Source organism: Triticum urartu, chromosome 5 (genome assembly GCF_003073215.2).
Source record: "Triticum urartu cultivar G1812 chromosome 5, Tu2.1, whole genome shotgun sequence".
Taxonomy (NCBI): domain Eukaryota; kingdom Viridiplantae; phylum Streptophyta; class Magnoliopsida; order Poales; family Poaceae; genus Triticum; species Triticum urartu.
In genome coordinates, this window is record NC_053026.1 from 569091887 (window position 1) to 569103234 (window position 11348).

Consider the following 11348-nt stretch of genomic DNA (forward strand, 5'->3'; position numbering starts at 1 on the left):
ATAGAGAATTATGTCGGATGTGGTTCATCATGTAACAGTCATAACCTAGGGTGACATAGAACTAGCTGCAATTCATCAATGTAATGTAGGCATGTATTCCGAATATAGTCATACGTGCTTATGGAAAAGAACTTGCATGACATCTTTTGTCCTACCCTCCTGTGGCAGTGGGGTCTTAGCGGAAACTAAGGGATATTAAGTCCTCATTTTAATAGAGTACCGGACCAAAGCATTAAAACATAGTGAATACATGAACTCCTCAAACTACGGTTATCACCGGTAAGTATTCCGATTATTATCACTTCGGGGTTAACGGATCATAACACATAATAGGTGACTATAGACTTGCAAGATAGGATCAAGAACTCTCATATAATGATGAAAACATAATAGGTTCAGATCTGAAATCATGGCACTCGGGCCCTAGTGACAAGCATTAAGCATAGCAAAGTCATAGCAACATCAATCTCAGAACATAGTGGATACTAGGGATCAAACCCTAACAAAACTAACTCGATTACATGATAAATCTCATCCAACCCATCACCGTCCAGCAAGCCTACGATGGAATTACTCACGCACGGCGGTGAGCATCATGAAATTGGTGATGGAGGATGGTTGATGATGACGATGACGACGGATTCCCCTCTCCGGAGTCCCGAACGGACTCCAGATCAGCCATCCCGAGAGGTTTTAGGGCCTGGGGCGGCTCCGTATCATAAAACGTGATGAATCCTTCTCCTTTATTTTTTCCTCCCCGAAACCAAATATATAGAGTTGGAGTTGAGGTCGGAGGAGCTCCAGGGGGCCCACGAGGTAGGGGGCGCGCCCCCACCCTCGTGGCTAGGGTGTGGGCCCCTGGTCTTCATCTTTTGCAGGGATTTTTTATTATTTCCGAAAAGATGTTTCGTGAAGTTTCAGGTCATTCCGAGAACTTTTGTTTCTGCACATAAATAACACCATGGTAATTCTGCTGAAAACAGCGTCAGTCCGGGTTAGTTCCATTCAAATCATGCAAGTTAGAGTCCAAAACAAGGGCAAAAGTGTTTGGAAAAGTAGATACGACGGAGACGTATCAACTCCCCCAAGCTTAAATCTTTGCTTGTCCTCAAGCAATTCAGTTGATAAACTGAAAGTGATAAAGAAAAACTTTTACAAACTCTGTTTGCTCTTGTTGTTGTAAATATGTAAAGCCAGCATTCAAGTTTTCAGCAAAGATTATGAACTAACCATATTCACAATAACACATAGGTCTCATGTTTACTCATATCAATGGCATAATCAACTAGCGAGCAATAATAATAAATCTCGGATGACAACACTTTCTCAAAACAATCATAATATGATATAATAAGATGGTATCTCGCTAGCCCTTCTGAGACCACAAAACATAAATGCAGAGCACCTTTAAAGATCAAGGACTGACTAGACATTGTAATTCATGGTAAAAGAGATCCAGTCAAGTCATACTCAATTCATGGAAGGCCTGGGCGCCGGGCAAAATCAAAATCTTTGCCTGGTTGCTTCTTCAGGACCGGCTCTGGTGCAATGACAGACTCCAACGGCGGGGCTGGACAAACGCTTATTTCTGCCAGCTCTGCATCAGAAACCTGGAGTCATCGCGCCTCCTCTTTTGGAGCTACCAGGAAACCGGACGTGTGTGGGCCGAGCTGGGGCTATGGCACGGCTGCTCGGCTCTCACCCCGGCCGAGAGCTGGCGTCATGAAAGCTCCACCGCAATCGTGCACGGCATCCTGGAGCAGACCCCGCACCAATGGCGAAAGGGAGTGCGGACGTTGTGCTGGCTTGCTTGCTGGGAGATTTGGCGGGAGAGAAACAACAGCACCTTCAGGCAGCAACTGCCGTGTGTGCCAGGAATCATCAAGCGCATACGAGACAGCCTCGAGCTATGGAGAACCACAGGCGCCGCATGCATAGAGAGCCCCTTCGGGGACCCCCCCCTTGAGAGATAAACCCACTTTTGTTCCTAGGGTTTTCGGCCGTGTGGGGTACTCCCTAAACCCTAAAACTTTGATCCTAGGATCCTCACCACCATTGTTGTTTTTCCGTTGCTTTCTGCTATGATCAATGAAACGCCAGCAATTGCTGGATCTTTCAAAAAAAAATCTTGCCTTTTTTACGTCTCAGCAGAATATGTATTGGTAGTGTTTGAATGTTGAGGGTTTTGTCCCATTGTATGTATTTCTTGATATTCTTGAATACACACTATTTACGGTATGTTATCTTTGTCTTTTATAACTCTATCTAATAACGGGCTCCGTAGAAAAATACTCTAATAACGGGTGATGTTACAATTTTCTCTTTCCTCTCAGGTGTTACAAAATAAAAGAGAGGTCATTTAGCTCCTTTTGAGCCAGCCATTTGGAGTTCTATTTATCTTTTCCCGCACCAAAAGAAATTGTGAATTACAAAAAGAAAGTGCAAGTTGCAAACGGCATAAGAGAGTGTAACTGCAAAAATTGCAATTGCACAAAATAAAAGTATAATGCAAAAGGCGGTGTAGTTGCCCAAAAGAATAAATACGGTTGAACCATACAAATGTGTAACTGCACAAAAAAGCGCAAATGCACAAAACATTTTTATTGCACACAAAAATTATAATTGCTCCCAACCAGTGGCGGAGCCAGAAAATTCAGACAAGGCGGCCAACTACTGTTAAATCTTGTTAGGGAGGGCCAATCCATGAAAAACACCAATTTTAGCAAAAGCAAATCATTGTTACTATTCATTATAGGCTTAAATCACTGATGTTAGGGGGGGGGGGGGGCAGGGCCTTGTCTGGCACCCCCTGTCTCCGCCATTGCTCCCAACAACTGTAAATGCACAATTTATTTCCATACCTGGTAGACAAAAATAACTACAAAAGAAAGAAAATAATAGGTGCCCAAGATGAATAACAAAAACTCTTTTGAAAAAAACAAACACAAACATTCTTTACTTTTTTTCAAGGGTAACTAACATTCTTTATTAGCAGTACTTACTCTACCAAATTACTTTATGTTCTTAGTTTGTCCAAAATATAAAAATATATAGTTCAACCAAAAAAATATGCCAATAGGACATCAAATAGACATAGAACACAAATATTTTTTGTAAACAACCAAATAAAATTAATTTGATGTTTTAGATGTTAATATATTTTTTTATATAAACTTAGTCAAGATAGAAAAAATGATTTAGGATAAAACTAATGCTTCAAACAAGTTGGAACGGAAGTACTAGCACAGAAATAACAGTGTAGCTTGATGCCTTGATGGTAAAGACTTACTCACCAAAGTGGCAGTTGGAGGTTTCAAATGCCAATAATTTTTTTTCTGAGAGACTCAAAGCCCAATCGGTAAGCATGCTCACAAGAAGTGGCAGATTGCAGATTCGATATGTTTGCATGCTTTTCCAACTATTTTTCTCAAAACGAAAAACAGCTCAAATCTAAGCGCAAAACAGGCACCTGAATTTTAGTAAATCCGCTTGCCACTTCCTCATTTTTTTGTAGAAAATTAAAAAATCTTGAATACATGTATATACAAATGTTGAATAATCGGTTGCGCTTTATGAAATACAATAACATTATGTTACCTCATCCGTATCAGTTTTACCCGGTTTTTCTTAATAAGTTGGAAAAAAATCATTTTAATCCATCAATTGGGTAAAAGAATCCCTTGCATTTGGAAAACTAAAAATTGAAAAACAGAGTGAAAATGGTGGGCTTGCCTGCATAGTTCAAGGTTCCAAGCAATGTAAGATACGATCGACCAATAACTTGCAACCAGAGACACCTACGTTGGCCCCTTTGAAAAACATGTTAATGCACTGACACCATTTTGTCAGGAAGCCTTTTATGCGATACATTGTTGCAAGAAGGACCATTTAAGTTTGTAGTGGGCTTTTTCAAAAATCCACTTTGAAGATAACTCCATCAAGTTTCTTCGAGTGTAACTCGTGAATCGTTGCATGTAAGAGAACAACCCCCTCCAGGTGTGTCACCCTGGCATGAACGTCGTCTGCGGCAGTCTCTTCACTTTGTGTGCGATCACTGTAGCACGATTAGTTGTCACTTTGGTGAATGTTTTAAAACTTACATTTAGAAGACAAATTGGATGAAACTGCTGAATCTTAATAGTGTTTTCCTTCTTAGGAAGAAGAGTAATAATACCAAAATTTAACTAATACAAAACCAAATTCTCATTATATAATAAAGCAAACATAGATATAAAGTCACCTTTTATGACTGACCAGAACCGTTGATCGAACTCCGTCGGGAACCCATCTGGACCCGGGTCTTATTGTGTTCCATCCGTAAGATAGCATCTCACACTTCTTTGTCAGTAAGAGGGGCAGTTAGGATGGAATTCTCGTCTCTCAATAGTTGCCGGATGTCACCTTTGGCATCCTCATCAAGCTTGACATTATCAGAGACAGGTGAACCAAAAAGAAGCATATAAAAATTGGTAATATAGGTCTTCAGTTGTTCTTCACCAACAATAGTATCGCCATCCCGCTCGACGTGGAAAATTTTATTTTTGATATGTTTATCATTGGCGATGAGATGAACATATTTGGTGTTGTTGTCATTTGGCCTCCTGCTATAGATTCTACCAGAGGTCAATCGCAAGAATGGCACTGTGTTTTGAAGATATACAATACCGTCAGTGCACCTTCGCGCGAGAACGTGTGGAGGCAGATGAGAAATTATGGTAGACTAATTATCAAAGACGGTTGAGCAAATCGAAACTGCAGCGTCGGCACAGCTCTTCATCAAAGACGGTTGAGCAAATCGAACATGCACGCACAGACATTCTCAATCGGGTCAACAACCCACCTAATCACGCGATCACTTTGAACTGTATAAATTGCCCGGTATTGACCCATAATCAGAGCAGAAGCAACATCTAGCAGTCACCTGCTACACACGAGAGAGAAAACCATCTCTCAACAGTACGTCCGCTAGTTCTAGCTATATGGCTTCCAACGCGAGCATGTTGGCCATGTTCATGGCGTGCGCGCTCCTCCTCGCCGGCAGCACGTGCCACGCCGCCCGCAACCTGACCGACACTACGCCGGCGGCTGCCGCTCCGGCTGCTAGCGCCGTCCCTGGCCTGCCGGCCGTGCCCACGGACACGGTCACCCTGATGCCACCAATGCCGTCGGTCACCCTGCCCACCGTGCCGCAGGTGACGCTGCCACCCATGCCCTCCATCGTCGTGCCCAAGGCGGTCCTCCCGCCCATGCCCAAGGTCACCCTCCCCACCGTGCCGCAGGTGACGATGGCGCCGATGCCCGCCATTGTCGTGCCCAAGGTGACCCTGCCGCCGTTGCCCTTTGTCCCGAATGTGAATGTGCCTATGCCGTTCGCGGCACCACCCCCGTCAGCGTAGACGCGCCCACGCGGCGGTGCTCTCGCCCTGTCCACAATAGGGCGCCGTTCATCTGAGTGTGGCGTCAGGTCACTCCGTGGACACGACGTACATCTTCTTACATGCAAGCTCGGTGTTTTATATGCTATGTATCATAGTACCAGTAATTATTGCCTCTTTTTTTTACGTCTCAATAGTATGTGTATTGGTAGTGTTTGAATGTTGAGCGTTTTGTCCCATCGTATGTATTTATTGATCTTCTTAAATATACAAATTACTATTTGCAGGTAAGTTATACTTGTCTTGCATAACTAAGTTAACGAGTGATGTTACATTGTCTCTTCCCTCCCAGTTACTCGGAAAATCATCTCTAATCCTGCAAAGAAAAAAAAACATCTCTACAAAAAGGTGCAATTGCACCAAAAACTGCAATTACTAAAAACAGTCCAAATTGCATAAGAGAGTGTAGTTAGACAAAATGTGTAGTTGCACAAATAGTAAAGTACAACAAAAAATTGAAACAAAACATAAAAGTACATTTTTTGCAAAAAATATAATTGAACCATACAACAGTGTAACTGCACCCAACAAAACGGAAATGCACAAAAAAAAAAGTTAATTGCACCCAAAAAGTGAAAATACGCAATTTATTTCCACGCATGATAAACAAAAAGACGAATGAAAAATTAAATAAAGATAAGTTACTAAAACCCTTTTGAAAACAAATAAAAATAAACACAAACATTCTGGGGAAATGCATTTGTACCTGCGCAAGCGATACACGAGTTATCATGTCCATCCATTGACAAAAGACTGCGTTGAGATTTGGAAAAAGTGGTGTTGGAGGAAATATGTTCCTAGCCATTCTGTATACTTTGAAAATGAGAAGAACTAATGTGATCCCTGCGGCATGATACAAAGGCATCTCATGACCCACTAAGAGCCCGAAAAGCCTGGTAAAAGGCAACAAATTTGGAAGAAACAACACCTAGTTCTTTGTGTTTCTTCTCGATGCCATGGTTGCCCGTTGAGATGGAAGACCATTTTTTATATGTTAGCAAGGCTGACTCTACCTAATAAAGATAAAAAAAGACCGTATTCAAAGAACTTCATGTACTTTGCTATGCAAAGTCAAGGTAATCAAGCGATATAAAACCAAGGTAATCAAATGCATACAAGCCCATGGAGGACGCTGTTACCCGCCAAAGAAAAGACACTGTAAGTTCAGGCATTGCAGCAAAGCTGGTAAAGAAATTTACAACAAAGATCCCGCTGCATTTGCATGGTTTTACTCCAGAAATGTCGCTGGACAGATTGATCACACAGGAACAGAAAAATAGAGGGTAAGCAACAGTTGCGACAGAGAAAACGGTGGCATGTCCTACACTCCCTACTCACTCGGCCCATACCTTTAGGCATGCGGCATCGCTCAGTTGCGACATTGTAGCAAGCACGTCCCAAATAGTACTAATTCATGATATTATTCTTACAGACGAATGTGAGATTTGCAAAAATAGAAATAGGAAACGATACAGTTGCGTTGTGTTACTCCACGGTGTCACTGAACACAACATAATAACATACTTACTGTAAATCTTACTGTATTGTTTTGGGTCTTCTCCCTTTGCCAGCTGCTCTCTTCCATACAGTGTGACAGGATAACTATACTGCCGGCATTTGACCAAAAGGCCCAGACGCAGTCCACACAAAGTAACTATTCTGGATGCAAGCAACAAATTTATCTAATCCACTTCAGCGTCTAGTGAGGTTCTGGGCAGTTTATCACACATCAGTGCTGGATGAATGTCGCCACCAGGGCAACAACTGCGGCAGCGGCTTTGGGCCTTGACTTCTCGTCCTCGAACAGCACAGCCAAGATGACGGCGGCTTTCGAGGAAGAATTGAATACTGCCGGAATGTGCAGCGCACACCATGCGACGTTCCCACCTACTTGCTCAACCATCAGCAGAATCCTTGAATTAGAAGAATCAAGTTTCCAAATCAGAAAAGCAAAGTAGCACTTCATATAAAGAACGGGGAACAGGGCCAAACCATCGTTGTCTGCAAACCAACTGGTCACCCCAGCTAAAATAGACTACACCAACAAATCCGCAGCTGAAGCCTTTTGAATCAATCTGTAACTAACATCACAACAGACATACATAAAATCCAGAATAAAGGAAATACATAAAATCCTCTGTCGAAGGCATACATAAAATCCATAAAAGCCAATGCCTTCAAAAGAAAAGGCTCTTGATACCCTAAACAACGTGGCAAACAAGAGGCTTAAAGCTTCAACATGTATGGAGTATTCGCTCAAGATGTTTAAACATATCCTACGATGGGAATAAGTTATGGCACTTGCACCACAAGTAATCGTTCATTACCCATAAATAGTTACCACCAAAGGCATTCATAAGAGACTGTCAATAGATCCTATTGATAAACTGTATCAATAGGTAAACTCTTAAATACAGAAATATACCTTCCACCCCTTCATAAAGAAATCAAGATTTGTCTTCTTTCTTGCTACAGAAACCATGAACCGGTTAACAGATTCCTTAAGTAGTTACTCCAATGAGAGGGAAACTTGACATGGTTAGTGAAAATATAAAACCCACAATGGAGATGTGTCGGCATTAGTCATGTTATTGGATGGCAAAAGAAAATGAACCATTCAAAGGACTAAGGAGGACAGCAGACCACTAATTCCTTTGTAATTGCCTTCCCAGCAAGCACATCAAGTGTCTGTTCCTTGTCCCTCACTTCAGTCTATTTCTTAATTTTTGTATTCAGAAAATGGATAATTGATGCCCCATCTGCTTTCAGGCATCAAACAGAGGAAACCAAAGATGGTGGCCTGGAACTTAATTGACCTAAGGTTCAATAACAATCATATGTCCTAGAATTATGTTACCTAATAAATCACAAAGATAAGAAATAATTCTAAGAGCATAGGGGATTATTCAGGGTACGTAGCTGACAATATTGGTTTTCTATATATGAATTATGTTCGGAAAAGAACAAGAGTGGAATGCATACCCAAATTCTACAAGATGTCTACTTATGCAGATACAGCTGGAAAGAACATGCGAATAACTTCTACATTGTCTAAATATGCATTGTGGAAGCACCAACATATCAGTGCATCCATTTAACTTGATAGAAGCACCTTGCATAACACAATAAAACCGAGCTTACAAATACAATTCTCATAGCAGTACAAAAGGGCACATACAATCAACAAATTCTGACCAAAACCAGAGATTAGTGATCAGAAGGAAGTTGTTGAGTAAAATCTCAAAACTGGAGTTGTAGGGGAGGGAGGAAAGTGAGAGCATACATAAGCCAAGAAGAAGAATCAGGAATGAGAGAGATTAACATAAAACCAGTAAAGTGGGCAGGGTGAAAAATAAATGAAGGTAACGGCAAGGAACAACAACAACAACACAACAAAGCCTTTAGTCCCAAAAAATTGGGGTAGGCTAGAGGTGAAACCCATAAGATCCTCGCGACCAACTCATGGCTCTGACACATGGATAGCAAGCTTCCACACACCCCTATCCATAACTAGTTCTTTGGTGATACTCCAATCCTTCAGGTCTCTCTTAACGGACTCCTCCCATGTCAAATTCGATCTACCCCCGACCCTCTCTTGACTTCTCCGCACGCTTTAGCCGTCCGCTATGCACTGGAGCTTCCGGAGGCCTAGGCTGAATATGCCCAAACCATCACAGACGATGTTGGACAAGCTTCTCTTCAATTGGTGCCACCCCAACTCTATCTCGTATATCATCATTCCGGACTCGATCCTTCCTTGTGTAGCCACACATCCATCTCAACATACGCATCTCCGCCACACCTAACTGTTGAACATGTCGCCTTTTAGTCGGCTAACACTCAGCGCCATACAACATTGCGGGTCAAACCGCCGTCCTATAAAACTTGCCTTTAGCTTTTGTGGCACCCTCTTGTCAAAGAGAATGCCAGAAGCTTGGCGCCACTTCATCTATCCGGCTTTGGTAACGGCAAGGAAAAGGAGGTGAAAATCGTGGGGGAGTTGAGACACGCCGGTGTGAGCGGCACAAAGAAAGTTGAAGAACTGGTGGCAAATAGCAGGCAAAGCAGGTTCAATTACCAGCCTCATCAAGATGGCAGCTTCGCCGGCGCTTAGACATCGGATTTGCTAGCCCAGGAGGAACAGAAATGAAGGATACCACAAATTTATGGAGAATGGACGCCGAGGTGCGTCAAAGAAGCCCATGTGAATATGGGAATTTCTACCGCGTGACAAGATGACTTTTTCTTCTAAAATGAGAGCGAGTGGCACTCCTAGCATGCAATCTTCGACCGGTTGTACCGAGTACAAAGCCCGAAGACCAATTCCAACACGATCAACTCCAGGGCTCTTAAGTCAGTCTTCAAAGCAGCAGCGTTCCAGAGATGGTAGACCTCTAGCGCGACCACATTCACACTGTAAAAAGCCCTGTCTAAAGTCTGACTGTGAAGGAAACCATTTTGAACACCAAGTCGTGCGCCACCTCCTCAGAGCTTCGTCAACAGTAACGGCAACCTCCCCTCCTAGCCCCATCTACCGTCATCTTGTTGGGAGTCTTGTCTATTTAAATCACTCGTCCGCACATTTCATATCCCGTTCATAGTCACCACATCCAGTCAGTTTTTCTCTCCTCCCACTTCAATCCACTAGTCACCACATATGTGTTCTACGATATTTCTTGGGACACTCGCGGTCTCTTCTTCCCATTCATTGATCCCTTTCTGCTTACTATGTTTTCGTGGTTTTCTCATTGCATGGATCTTCATGAGACTCTCTCGCTGTCTCTTCTTCCCACGCTCAAATTCGTCACCCCTTTCCGCTTAATTTTTTTCTTGGTGGTTTCTCATTGTCTGGAAGATGAAGAAACAGACTACACTTTCTTGTTTGAGTGTAGAGGCTAAGTTGCGAGGTACGGCTATTTTAACAGTAGATGTGACTTGGCTTTGATGGCTACTCGAGGATTTTGTGTTTCAATCACTACACCTACTACTCTCTTATCAGATAGTATAAGTGCTATCAGTATCGTGTGCGGCCTTTTGAAGCATGAGCTCACCAAGCATATTGGTGTTGATGCTTCCTTTGTGTGCTCCAGTGTGCAAGATCAAATTATTGCTCTTTAGTATGTGCCTTCCGATGTTGACCGATTTATTAACGAAGGCCCGGACTAGAGCACCACACAACTTCTATCTCTCCAAACTCAGTGTTGTTGATCCACCATGAGCTTGAGGATTTGGGTACTTCGGTTTATAAGGGAAATTGGATCGAAAACCAAACAAAGCAGGCCAATTTACAAGGAAAAGTAGCACAAAAACCACACAAGCATCATAGCCTCATCTACAGCACAGCACATGCGACAATTGCACTAAACACACTTCCCCAAATCCAATATTGCCGCTCCAATGATTTCACTCGCACGCGAGCCACACAGAAGAAATGCCCAACTGCCGACAACCAAACAAACCCACTCGGCACAATAGTTCTTCCACCTCACTCCACAACAACCACGTCATGCCAACCCGAGTAGTAGATTCACGTGTAGACACCAGATCCACCCACTGCCACGGCTGATGCACACGCGTAGGGTGGTAGATGATGCCTCTCTCCTCCCGGAACCCTCTTATGTCTTCCCTCTTCCTTGCTTCCCCTATCGTCATCCCCTTGCCCCTCAGCTCTAGGTCCAACAAGGCGGCTGACGGCGAAGGCAGTCCGCTCCCAACAGCTTTTTCACCCCTTCCCCCACACCCCCCTGCGTACTCTCCGCTGCCTACTAGTCCAATTGGGCATCATTTTCCTGTCTACAAGTTGTTTTGTGCGCTGCCTTGTTCCTACATCCCGTGCTCTCATGCAGGTTGTCGCCATAGCCGCTAGCTCAAGCACCACCAATGGTGGAGCAAGAGCACGGGCAGTCGGCACCG

General features: G+C 43.2%; 1 protein-coding gene across 1 annotated transcript; it reads left to right on the forward strand.

Annotated features, from left to right (window-relative positions):
- Nucleotides 1-4905: 4905 nt before the first annotated feature.
- Nucleotides 4906-5666, forward strand: LOC125506054 (protein PELPK1-like). The gene has a single exon (XM_048670931.1). It carries the CDS (start codon nucleotides 4980-4982, stop codon nucleotides 5394-5396), a length of 417 nt encoding a protein of 138 aa, XP_048526888.1. The 5' UTR covers nucleotides 4906-4979; the 3' UTR covers nucleotides 5397-5666.
- The last annotated feature ends 5682 nt before the right edge of the window (nucleotides 5667-11348 follow it).

Bases quoted from the DNA above. Each gene is read 5' to 3' on its own strand.
- LOC125506054 (XM_048670931.1), top strand. From the start codon at position 4,980: ATGGCTTCCAACGCGAGCATGTTGGCCATGTTCATGGCGTGCGCGCTC.